The 13,087-nt window shown below is 46.1% G+C and overlaps 1 protein-coding gene across 2 annotated transcripts in view; it reads left to right on the top strand.

The window, feature by feature from the left end:
* Window positions 1–18: 18 nt before the first annotated feature.
* VOPP1 (VOPP1 WW domain binding protein) overlaps window positions 19–13,087 on the top strand; it is a 100,525-nt gene continuing 87,456 nt past the window's right edge. The window contains exon 1 of one of the 2 annotated variants that reach the window (XM_033194508.1): window positions 19–267. In XM_033194508.1, the coding sequence (XP_033050399.1) occupies window positions 214–267 (54 nt within the window). In that variant the 5' untranslated portion in view covers window positions 19–213. The remainder of the gene's footprint in view (window positions 268–13,087) is intronic. The other variant, XM_033194509.1, reaches the window with a different exon arrangement.

Below are 13,087 nucleotides of genomic sequence, written 5' to 3'. Positions count from 1 at the left end.
GGTCGGGCGTGTCGGGAGCGCGCGGCGGCCGGGGGCGGAGAGCGGCGAGGGCTGCGCGGCGTTCCCCGGCTCCCGCCCGCTCCCCGCCGGACCCCCCAGCGCTCGCCGGCTCCCGGCTCGAGTCCGCCCGCCCGCGCGCCCCGCGCGGTGGCCGAGTCGCGAACCGCGCCTGCGACCCGGCGTCCGGGCGCGCCGGAGAGGACGCGAGGAGCCATGAGGCGCCAGCCTGCGAAGGTGGCGGCGCTGCTGCTCGGGCTGCTCTTGGAGGTAGGGGCCGGGGACCGGGCGCTGCCGGAGGCGCGGCTCCCACCATGCTGGCGGCTGGGGGCGCGCAGTTCCGAGGCGCCCGAGAGGACCTTGCCGGAGAGCGCAGACGATGGAGCCACGGGGAGCCGCAGCCCTGCGCGCCTCCCGGAGCTGGGAGGTGCGGGACCCTGGTGGCGGGGAGGCTCCCGGCTCCGGTCCGCGCCTTCGTCGTTCCTTCGGTTTTCGCACCCCGCCCCCACCCTGCGGGTGAGCGCGTTTCCCGCGCCGGTCGCCTCCGTTAGCTCGGGGTGACCTTTGTGCACCGTCCGCTCCCTTTCCCAGCCTCGAAGGGCCGAGGATGGATGGACCCCGGGTAGCGGGGTGGGGGTGGTCCTCGGGCGCGGCGCAGGCGCCGGGAGTCCGGGGCGCCGGGCAGTTCGGGATTAGGAAAGGATGGGTGCTGAGCCGGGGTAAGGGGAGCGGGCGGAGGGGACTGTGGGGAAGTGTCGCTGGAGCTGTGGAGGTGAGCAGCGGGAGGAGGCGTTCCCGCGTGTGAAAAGGAAGCGCAGCCTTCAGGTGCGGGGAGGAAATTCCGCGGAGAGCCTGGCTGGGTGGGGGTGCGGAGCCGAAGCCGGCGGGGAACTTGTTGAGCGGCTCCCGGTTGAGAGCGTCCGTGACCGCAGCCTTGGTTGGGACCGCGGCTGCTCCTGGCTGTGAAATTGCATCCTCGGATGGGGCCACCCACTTGTCACTAAAGCAGGTTCCTTAAAATGCGAACTAGAGGAATTCTGGGGTGTCCAGTCTGAATCAGGGCTTGTTCAACTTTCTCTTCAGCTTCGTTATTCTGAAGGAAATTTGCATTAAATTAATGAAGTCAAAGTAAATAGGTAATGAGTCCCATGCCTCTGTTTTAGGAAGTTGTGAAACTGTTTTCCTTAATCGTTGGAGATTGGTGCTGGAAATTACTAGTTTGTCTTCGCCCTTTATTTAAAAGTAATTATTACACAATGTTGGAGGAAAAGTGTTTTCCTGAAAGGAAGGCTGGTGGACAAATTTGTCCTTGCTCCAGCCTCCGCCATCGCCAAGACTTCCTGTTTCTGTTCGGAAATATTTCCCTAGCTTGGTATTTATAATGTTTTCGTGGAGTGCTCTGCTTGCATTCTTTCCATTTGTTCAGAATTTTAGAACCTTAGGAATCACATTCTCTGAGTGACTCACCATAGAGAACAAAGAAGTGCATCAGAGACCACTAATCACATGACAACAGATGTGTATGTACCTTAATGTGTGTACCTACACTTGCAATCTGTATTTTTTATTTTATTTATTTATTTATTTATTTATTTAAATATTTATTTTTGGGACGGAGTCTCTTTCTGTGGCCCAGGCTGGAGTGCTATGGCGTGATCTTGGCTCACTGCAACCTCCGCCTCCTGGGTTCAAGCTATTCTGCTTCAGCCTCCCCGGTCGCGGGGACTACAGGCGCCCACCACCATGCCCGGCTAATTTTTGTATTTTTAGTAGAGATGGAATTTCGTCATGTTGGTCAGGCTGGTCTCGAACTCCTGACCTCAGGTGATCTGCCCGCCTCGGCCTCCCAAAGTGCTGGGATTACAGGGTGAGCCACCGCGCCCGGCCTTGCAATCTTTTAAAATCAGCACTTGATTAAATTATTGAGCATTTCTTTCATTCTAGTTTGTGCCACCCATGTCTCCCAAACCTTCTGTCTCAGTGGTTCTGTGCCCTATGTGTAGCCTAGACTGCCTCAGTGACTCCATTCTTTCTAAAATAGCTGTTTCGTTGCATAGGAATGTATCATCTTAATAGGAGTTCAGATCATGTCTGCAAAGTTGAAACGACCTTAAAGGCAGAAGTGTGATGTAAAACTGAAACGTAATTGCTTAAGATGATACTTTCACAGTCAAATATTATTTGATTGGCCAGTTTTGTTTCAGAGGGGACAGTGTGATGTCACCCACTTTGACATGATGATTATCCTAAGTACCACCACTTTGTGCTGGAGAGGTGTCTCTCTGAGGAGTTAAGGAGATTTCGTCATCATTCATCACATGAAATTTCATGTATGAGATTTATATTTGAGATTTTTTCAACTCCGATGGGGTGCTCTGATGAGTACCTGTGATGCTTCTGAAGTCCTGAATCACATACGTGGATGTGCAGTCGCAGGTGTGGAGCATGTGCCATGGCAAATGGCTGTCTTCAGGTTGAGTGCATAAAAGCAACCCAGGGAGCTCTTTGGTGGCTTCTGGCTTCTGACTGCTAGCTGCAACCTGGGACATTTGTCTTTGTTTCTTTGTTCTGCCTGAGCTGGTTTCAGTGTATAAATTTGCCATGTGGTTGATCATAAACCACTTGAAATTAAGGGGTGGTGGCAGTGGTAACTCCGTTCCCACCCCCAGCACCCTGTCCCTAGCTAGCACCATCCAGAATCTCACATGCACCGGGGTTTATGTTAGTGAGGGGTCCTTGAGTAGGAAGGGCAATCCAAAGACTGTTTTGAGAAGGGCTTTCCTTCCCTGCCTCACCATCCCTTTTATAGAAATTTACTTACCTGTTAGGCATAGAACTGCATATTTATTTTTGCTTAGCAAACATTCATAGAGTGCTCCAGGGTAACTGCCAGGCACTGTTCTATAAATGTTACACATGTTATCTCATTAATCCTCCTAGCAATTACTTTTATCTTCGTTTTTGTTTCAAATGGGAAGTGAACACTTAACACTGCTGTTAAGTGTGAGGGCTTAAGATGCTAACCCCGGCAGTGTGGTTCCAGTGTGTACCCCGCTGCGATGCTCTGCTTCCTCTGCCATCTGCGCACACAGGAACATGTTAGGAATTTGCATGCTCTACATCCCGAGGGCAGTGGTTGGCCCTGGAAAGTGTATTCCCCTTAGAAATTCAGTCACCCTTCCTTAGAAAGACAGTGTGATTCAGCCTACAAACGGTGACACTTTGAAGAGTGAAATCGGATGTTGTTAAGAACTGTGCCTGGACAGTGGCCATCACCAGGACTCTTCTGAGAAACCCTGGTTGTGTTCCCCTCCTGAAGCCCAGGCAGGGCTTCAGGGAGGAACAGGCAGCAGCTGACAGCACCATTCCTCCCCTAGGGAGGCTTCTTGGAAGCTCATTACTGGACTGACTTTTCTTTTCTATTAACTCAGAGTTTCCTATGAATTATATGCACAGCCAGTAAGGGCCCTGATTTTATCTCCCTCTCCCCTGTTGCTCTGTGCCAGCTGGTTATAATCCAGGGACCCAGGCCACGAATGTGGCAGATTGTCAAGGGTGACTAAGATTAGGGAACCTCAGAGGCCTTTTTGGTTCATAAAATGCTAAGGTTCTATGTTTCTGTTCTGCCAGCTGGCTGAAGTGAGGTCCTGCAAACAATCCTTATAAGAAGAGTGAAAGTACTAAGCTGTCTCCTAGTAGCCCTGCTGAAGTAATTCCTAGTGGTCTTCAGGCAGTAACTCCTTAGAAACTAAAAGGAAAAAAAAAAAAAGGTTTTAAAACTGACTACACTTCAGTTGAATCCTGGGAGTAATGAGGCCCTGAGCATGTGCACCTCCCCAGGGCTTTTTGTTGTGTGTTTTGTTTTCTAGATATTGTCACTGCATTCTCTTTCTAGAGGTTTGGTTGTTGACACTTTTGAAATCTACTTAGTATTTGTTTGAAGGACTCTGTTCTTATTGAAGTAAGGCCAGAAATGTATAGTATACTATTTAGTGTAAAATTCACCAATACCAGTGCCCCAGTGCCTCTGCTTCCAAGGAGATAGACTCATTTTAGTGAAGGGACTGATCTCATTGTCTTTCTGATCTGTCCCAGGAACCAAGAACTGGAAACGCTTAAGCCAGGTTGCCTTGTGCTTCAGTACTGTTAGGCAAAAGAACAGTTCTTGGATTAGAAAAAGGAACAGTTGTTAGGCCGGGCACGGTGGCTCACGCCTGTAATCCCAGCACTTTGGGAGGCTGAGGTGGTCAGATCACGAGGTCAGAAGATCGAGACCATCCTGGCTAACATGGTGAAACCCCGTCTCTCCTAAAAATACAAAAAATTAGCCAGGCGTGGTGGCGGGCACCAGTAGTCCCAGCTGCTCAGGAGGCTGAGGCAGGAGAATGGCGAGAACCCGGGAGGTGGAGCTTGCAGTGAGCTGAGATGGCGCCACTGCACTCCAGCCTGGGTGATAGAGCGAGACTCTGTCTCAAAGAAAAAAGGAACGTTTGTTTCTTAGAGAGGGTTGCAAAATGGACATTATCTTTGAACTAGGGAAAAATAATAAGATTACTGAGTATTTTTCTGAAGTTCTGTGTATTTTGATGCCTGAGAGTCTGGAAATTAGAACCGAGTTATGTTTAAGAGTATTTTTTGTCTCTTGCCAAATGTCTTTTGTGCCCTGGAATTCCAACAAATGTGGCAGTCCCTGGCTGCCAATTTCCTGAAATAAACCTTTCAGCCCACCCACTCTTAGAGTTTTTAGAAACCGAGCAACATGCAATTTGAATGAAAAAGAATCCTGCAGGGAGTTTACTGTCTCTGGAAGCTCCACTGGAGGCCAGGTGGTCATGGGTGAGAAGTGGCAGCAATAAATGAACTGGCTGGCAAGAGCTCTACTCGGAAGTGGGGAAAGCCTGGGTCCAGGTGTCTGAGGAGGGCTGTGGGCATTGGACCCAGACCTGGGCTTTCCTTGGTCTTTGCTTTCTTTTACTTTGGACACAGCTATAAAGGCTAACTGGGGGGTAAATGACTTAGAAATATATGGCAAGGATAGGATTAGGCTAGTGTTCACTTGATTGGCTCCGCAGGGCAAGGACATATCCTAGAACTCACTCTATCATGTCCTCTTGATGAAGCTTCTCAGATGTCAGCTTCTCAGTGAGGTCTGTCTTGACCACCCTATTGAAAATTTCTTCTCAGTTCTCTTCCTAGTCTACCTTACTCTGACCAATATCCTCCTTTCCCCACAACTATCTTTAAAATATGACGGAATTTACTTTCTACCTTGTAAGCAACTTAGGGGCAAAGGTTTTGCTCTGATTTATTGATTGACGATATATCCTTAGCTCCTGAAAGCATGCCTGGCACAGAGCAGGGACTCGATGGAGACCTGAATGAGTAAAGCGGTCAGTGGTCAGGGCGCTGTGGGCAGGAGCGGAGTAGATGGGCAGTGGGAAAAGAAGAGGCAGTTGATTAGGGGCTGGAGGGCAGCAGAGCACCTCTAGTGATGGAAACCCACTGTGTCTTAAGACAAAGTATCAACTTTTGGGGCAACTTCAGTTGTTAAAGTTTTCCGTAATATTGAGGGGAAATGACAGTATTTTCAGCCTGGTCCTAGGTCTGCACTCATGGGCTTTTCAGAAATATCACAATGACAGGCCCTCAGTCTTCTAACACAGCTGTGTGGTTCCCTTTTGTGTGTGTGTTCTTCTCCAGGCCTCACCTTCTGTTGTTTCAAAACGTGGTTTTGAATCATCTCACCGTCCTCATAGCTGCAGTTTGAAATTTTTGGACTAGACGGTGATGAGGATGTCCTCAATATCTGAAAATGATTAGTAAAGCGGTCAGTGGTCAGGGCGCTGTGGGCAGGAGCGGAGTAGATGGGCAGTGGGAAAAGAAGAGGCAGTTGATTAGGGGCTGGAGGGCAGCAGAGCACCTCTAGTGATGGAAACCCACTGTGTCTTAAGACAAAGTATCAACTTTTGGGGCAACTTCAGTTGTTAAAGTTTTCCGTAATATTGAGGGGAAATGACAGTATTTTCAGCCTGGTCCTAGGTCTGCACTCATGGGCTTTTCAGAAATATCACAATGACAGGCCCTCAGTCTTCTAACACAGCTGTGTGGTTCCCTTTTGTGTGTGTGTTCTTCTCCAGGCCTCACCTTCTGTTGTTTCAAAACGTGGTTTTGAATCATCTCACCATCCTCATAGCTGCAGTTTGAAATTTTTGGACTAGACGGTGATGAGGATGTCCTCAATATCTGAAAATGATTGGTCCTAGAAAAAGGCCACTTAGCCATTAATCCATGTGAATCAGGGATCAACATTTCCTAGTCAAAGTAGAAAAAAAGTTTGGTTGGGACTTTATTTTGAAAAAAAAAAAAGATCAAATTATAAACATAAAAGTTAATTTCATCCTGAGTCCTCATTTTATTTTATATTAAATCTATTTATGTATTTAGAGACATGGTCTCCCTCTGTCGCCCAGGCTGGCGTGCAGTGGCGCGATCTCGACTCACTGCAACCTCTGCCTTCTGGGTTCAAGCGATTCTCTTGCCTCAACCTCCTGAGTAGCTGGAATTACAGGTGCACGCTACTGCAGCCCAGCTAATTTGTGTGTGTGTGTGTGTGTGTGTGTTTTTCTCTTTGGTAGAGACAGGGTTTCACTATATTGGTCAGGTGCTGAGTACTCATTTTAGAATGATGAGTCCATTTTGGGGGGATGGTGTAATTTTCCTGACAAAATTCTTTGATGCACGTAGGACAGTCTTCACTTGATGTTGGACTTCAGTGGCATGATCATAGTGAAAAATTTTTTCCCCAGAATTAGTTGCGCTAGTCTGGAAACTCCCACCACCCCCATCTCCAGCTTCTCTTTGTCCTTTTTATTCATATCATTCTCCTTTGGGCACCTTTTGTTTCATATTAAATGGCTTGACTGCCAGATCTTTTGTCACTTTCATTGGCTTCATGAGCTGCTGCACCTTTGTGAGGTCTGCAGGGCCTGTTTGCGGTCTGTGTCTGGTATTTGGGTTGCACTCTCCTGTGATCTTGGGATCAGAGATTAGTTATGGAACTGCCACTGTTAAGTGGGCTGGGGTGAATCCAGTGTTGCTTCTGGTTTGTCCTGAAACCTTTGGTTCCCCTCCAGTTCCTCCCCATTGGCACTTAATTGAACAGTATTCTGTGGGTGTGGTCTGACTGGCAGCATCAGAACCTTTGACCCTTGACATTAAGCAGATAAAATGATACTAGTGCGTCCTCCCACCTCCACCCCTGCAGCCAGGAAATTCACCCTAAGTTTGCAGTGAGACCGAAATCTTTTTAACATGTGCTGCTTGCTAACCCACCACATCTCATAATGGTTGTAGAGCTGTTTATTATTTTTTTAAAACCTAAATTGAGGACTTTACGTTGGTTCCAATTTCACATTACTTCATTCATCTCATCTCCTTAAGCCTGTCAACATCTGTCTGAACACTATTTTTTAAAATCCAGTGTTCTGTATTGTTTTGTGCCATGGACTGATTTGATTATTATACTCCTGTTGGTTTTATCCAACTGATACAAATATGTTGAACAAAGCAGAGTCAAGTACAGAAATCTTTTCTGGGTGGAGATGGATGACTGAGATTTTGACTTGGAGAGGAAATGATATCCTTACTTTTAAAAAGTCAGAGTTTAATTTTAAATACTGATTTTGAAGTGCTTGATTATCTGTCCTTGGTGAAAAGAGATCCAACAAATGAGAGTCTAGAATGTGGTAGCAGGGTGTCTAAATGCGAAGGTGATCTGCACTCAGATACTGTGGAGCAGTAGAGAAGAGACCTTGCAGAAGGCCATCAGATTCGATAATTGGCAAACAGTGACCTTCCCTTGTCAGGGTTAAAGAATCAAATGGTCAGTGAAGACAGAGAGGCAGTGACTAATACATATATATATATATAAAATTTCAGAAAGTGTAGCTATATACTTCAAAACTGTCAACAAGAGAACAGTGTCCTCAGACCAGAACAAAGAGATATTATCCTGTAAATCAGGTTTGAAGTCGATCAGTTGCTTGCTTCAAGTATAGGGCATATCTGGTGGTCGTTAGGAGTCACGGTTGGATAGTGCCATGACTGTGTATTACAGAATCTCAACTCCTTCTGAGTTGCCTGGAAGTCTTTGAAAAACTAACCTCCCACTGATGTTCACCTGTAAAGAGAGATCCCTTAGTGTTGCTGGAGGCCCTTTGGACGATTCTCTACTTGGTCTGTAACTCGTGGCCCAGAGTGGATTAACAGAATATTTATGTTGTCAGTCATTCCCACGCAAGTTTCCTGTGCCCAGGTGGCTGCACACCTGCGGACAGGAGGAAGGGTTTCCTTATCCTGTCAATTAAAAAGTGTATTTGCTTGTTACTATCTGTGACTAGATTAAGAAGAAACTTTGTCATAAGCGTCCACAAAAGGGAAAGCAAGATTGTGATTATGATCATAGTTGGCTCTTACTTTCTGCCCTAAGTAAGATAGAAAAAAAAAAAAAAAAGGGTCCGTAACCATCTCTTCTCCTAGGATGGTTGAGCAGCTACTCAGGTGACAGCGTGACTTTTTTTTTTTTTTTTTTTTTTGAGACAGAGTCTTGCTCTGTCACCCAGGCTGGGGTGCAGTGGCCGGATCTCAGCTCACTGCAAGCCCTGCCTCCCCGGGTTCACGCTATTCTCCTGCCTCAGCCTCCCGAGTAGCTGGGACTACAGGCGCCCGCCACCTCGCCCGGCTAGTTTTTTGTATTTTTTTTTTAGTAGAGATGGGGTTTCACTGTGTTAGCCAGGATGGTCTCGATCTCCTGACCTCGTGATCCGCCCGTCTCGGCCTCCCAAAGTGCTGGGATTACAGGCTTGAGCCACCGTGCCCGGCCTTTTTTTTTTTTTTTTTTTTTTTTTTGAGATGGAGTCTCGCTAGCTTGACTTTTTAATACTGGGAGGAAAGATGAGTGAAACTCTTTAGCTCTTTTGTTGGCCTCATTCTCTTGTTTTGTGAGCTGAATGTCATCAAGGGCCAAAACGTGGTATTCTGGAGCGGGTGGGGACAGATCCTAAACCCTTATGGGGAGCAGGGAGAAGAGGAGAGCGAGAGCGAGAGAGAGAGAGAGAGAGAGAGAGTTGATGAGATTATTATTGAAGAAGGTACTAGTTCCTAGTTCCTCCTGCTTCCCTTTAGTTGGAGAGAAAAGAAGCCAGGCCTGGGGTGAGTGAAGCTATGAAGCCAGGTTCCTATAGCCTAAGGGCAGCTGTGTAAAACAACATCAAATCTCTGTTCTTCTCTGCTGCTCTCAGAATAACTTCCAAACACTGTTTTTCCACCTTAGAATTTCTTCAGGAATTCTTTCTTTCCTCTCAAATTGAGCAGCTTTCTCTAGCTCAAAAGTTGTCAGAATTTTGGCTCTTATACTCTCTTACGCAATTTTCAAAAACTGTATACCCTCTCACATAATTTTAAGTGGAACATACAGGTTAAGCAACCCTAATCTGAAGTTCCAAAATCCTAAGTGTTGCAAAATCTGAAACTTTTTGAGCGCCAATGTGACGCTACAGGTGGAAAATTTCACACCTGACCTTATGTGACAGATCACAGCCAAAACATTGTCTCATGCACACAGTTATTAAAAATATTGTATAGAATTTCCTTCAGGCTATATGTGTAAGGTATATATGAACATAAATGAATTTCATCTTTAGACTTGGGTCCTGTCCCCAAGATATTTCACTGTGTATTTGCAAATGTTCCAAAATCCAAAGAAATGGCAAAATCCAAAACACTTCTGATCCCAAATGTCTCAGGTAAGGGATACTCAACCTGTGTGATCTTGTTTGTCATAGATTTTAAATGGTTACAATAGATTTGATTTCTCATGTATTGTAAACATTGTTAAAAATTAAACTATAACATCACTTTTTTAATGTGTTCAGTGGAATCTAAATAACATTAGCAATTTGATACTGATTGTCATTCCTTTAAAAATATGCAAATAATCTTCTCTAATGGTTGCAAATATAGCATTCCTTTTTTGATTTTCTATTTTCTTTATAGAATTTTCTTCTAATGAAATATATTTATGCTTGAAAGTCTAGTTTTGCTCTGTCATTTTTTGTAACAAAATGTGTATCCAAATTAATTTTTAAAATATTTCCTCAGATATACCTCCAAAAAATTTAAAAGTGGCTAATTGATTTATCATTTTTATTGCACATTTGGTTGACATTATTCATGTATTACCAATTGAATATTATTAAACATAAACAGTAAAATTTACTAGAAATAAATTTCCGAGTGAGATGGACGAGGATATTTCAAGTTAGGGCATGTATAACTGATGGAAATGGAAAAAGTTTCATGTTGAACTTCCGAGTGATGTGCCCAAAACGCATAGTAATCTACAATTAGGTCATCTTTCAGTTTAATTGAAAGCAAAGAATTTGAAACTAGTTGAAATGCAAGGCGTGCATTGACAAAAATTCTCCCCTTGACCAGACTTTGGTTAGAATCCTCTGAGCCCTCTTCTCACTAGGCCTCCACCTTGCCCTCTGTGTCTGTCCTCAGTGGAGCTCAGTTTCAGCAAGAGTCCTGCCAAGTCATCCCCTCACCCTTAATATCTCATCACCTTAGGCTGTCTTCAGCAAGAATTCCTCCTTCCTTCTACCCATCATGCCTCTCCTCTTAGCAATTTTGTATCCATTGACCCCCTCACTGTGCTCCTTGGCTGTGAATTCACACTCATTTTGGTTGTATTTGGAGTTGAGCTCAGTTTCGCTTCTGTGTTGTGATAGATTGACCCCTATTGCAATAGTCTTGAATAAAGCCTTACCATTTTGACAAGTGTCAGAACAATTTCTCTTTAATAATGTCACTGCCAGTATTTTCAGTGGCCTTAGATTGGTACCTTAGAGAGTTTTTAGTTCTGGACCAGCACATCCCAGTAAGACTAGAAATGGAAGGGGGGTGTGCCTTTCTTTGTAAAAGGGGAGAAAGGTGACTGTAAATGGGGAATTAGCACTGTCACTTGACCAGCATCTGGACCAGGGCCTGTGTCTCAGGCACTCAGCTTTAGGAAAGCAGACCCGTGGAGGTTGAAGGTTTGGAATTCGAGTCCTTTAGCATATGGAGGAGCGCCCTTGGAAAGCTTTCAGCGTCTACAGAGACTTCCTTGCCATTCCCAGCTTTGGCTGTACATTAGAATGAGGTAGGGAGTTTTGAACAATTACCTGCACCTGGAGCCTAGGCATCTTTATTTTTTAACAGATGAACATTGCTTCTGATGCATAGATGAGGATCAGAAGTCTTCATCCAGCCCAGCAGACTGAACTGACTGCTGTGGGTCGTGAAGGCACCATACTTTCGCTTCTTATTTTCCCATCCCTTTGACCTTGCCATTTCAATGCCCACTATAATTGAAGACCCTCAGGTGGTATCATGGAAGGCTATTCTGATTGTGCACTCAGGTATGAGTTAAGTGCCTGACTTGGGCAAGCTGTTCCCTGGGCAAGCACTCCCACGTGCTCTGAGCTCAGATACTGTAATTGCCTGTCTTTTTTTTGGGGGGGGGGGGGGGGCAGTGGGATGGGGGCGGGTCTGTGAATTCTTTTTTTTTTTTTTTTTTTGAGACGGAGTTTTGCTCTGTCACCCAGGCTGGAGTGCAGTGGTGTGATCTTGGCTCACTGCAACCTCTGCCTCCTGGGTTCAAGTGATTCTCCTGCCTCAGCCTCCCGAGTAGCTGGAACTACAGGTGCCCACCACCACACCCGGTTAATTTTTGTATTTTTAATAGAGACGGGGTTTCACTATATTGGCCAGACTTGAACTCCTGACCTTGTGATCAGCTTGCCTCGGCCTCCCAAAGTGCTGGGATTACAGACGTGAGCCACCATGCCCGTCCTGGTCTGTGAATTCTTTAGACCTTAAGCTCCTAGAGGACCTGTCTGTTCCAGAAGGGTTTGACACTGTGAGGGGGATGGGATTGGGAGCTTGGGTGTAGCGGTTAGCCTTAGGAAGGGGAGTGGGGGTGTGAGGAAGGAGATGAGGAGGTCATCAAGAGGGAAGGTGCATATAGACTTGAAGTTCAGTGGGGAAAGGTTGGCGACCCAGGTGGGATGTCAGGAACTTTGCGTTGAAGTAAGCCACAGAGGTAAGCTGGGAAGGACCTGGGCCTCCAGGTCATAGTGAAGGTTGCACAGCGATTGTGGTGAGGGCCCTGGGAAGCAGCGATTCTGCGTCTTCTAATTTCTGTCATGCTTCTGTCCCTCTCTGTCACTGTAAAGACTCTTGAGATTACATTGGGCCCACCTGAATTACCCAGCATAATCTCCTCTTTGTAAGATTCTTAACTTAATCACGTCTGCAAAGCCCCTTTTGTCACCTAAGGTGACATTCCGAGGTTTGGTGGATTAGGATGATGACATCTTTGTGGGCAGGAGGTGGCATTAGTTTGCTTGCCATGAGGTTGGAAAAAATATTGCTTAAAATGGATATTATAGTGAAATCACTTGTAAAGGTTTTTTTGTTTTCATTTGTTGTTTGAGACAGAGTCTCACTCTTTCGCCTAGGCTGGAGAGCAGTGGCATGATCTCAGCTCACTACAACCTCTGCCTCCCAGGTTCGAGCGATTCTCCCACCTCAGCCTCCCAAGTAGCACGGACTACAGGCATGTGCCATCATCCCCAACTAATTTTTGTATTTTTAGTGGAGACAGGGTTTCACCATGTTGGCCAGGCTGGTCTGGAACTCCTGACCTCAGGTGATCCGCCCGCTGCGGCCTCGTGCAGTGTTGGGATTACAGGCGTAAGCCACCGTGCCTGGCCAGTAAAGGTTTTTATACTCCATTGCCATGTTCTGAGGTTCTTCTGTGGGGCTGACATGGGTGTTGGAATGAGTGAGAACTTGCCGGTTCCACTGCATGTGCCCTGGGTTGGGATGGAGTCATTAACGTAGGTTGCAGGTCTGTTTTATGCTTTGAGTTCTTGATAGAATGACACAGGAAAAATATGTGTTGGTTTTATTAATAGCTGATCACCCCAGTGGAAGCTGAGATTCACCTCTGACTTTCTGAATTGCATGAGAAGATAAATTGCAG

The sequence above is a fragment of the Trachypithecus francoisi genome, unplaced genomic scaffold, assembly GCF_009764315.1.
Source record: "Trachypithecus francoisi isolate TF-2019V2 unplaced genomic scaffold, Tfra_2.0 Lachesis_group4, whole genome shotgun sequence".
In the NCBI taxonomy this organism is placed as follows: Eukaryota; Metazoa; Chordata; class Mammalia; order Primates; family Cercopithecidae; genus Trachypithecus; species Trachypithecus francoisi.
The sequence above is the reverse complement of the archived record's forward strand: the minus strand, read 5'-3'. Positions and strand labels throughout refer to the sequence as shown.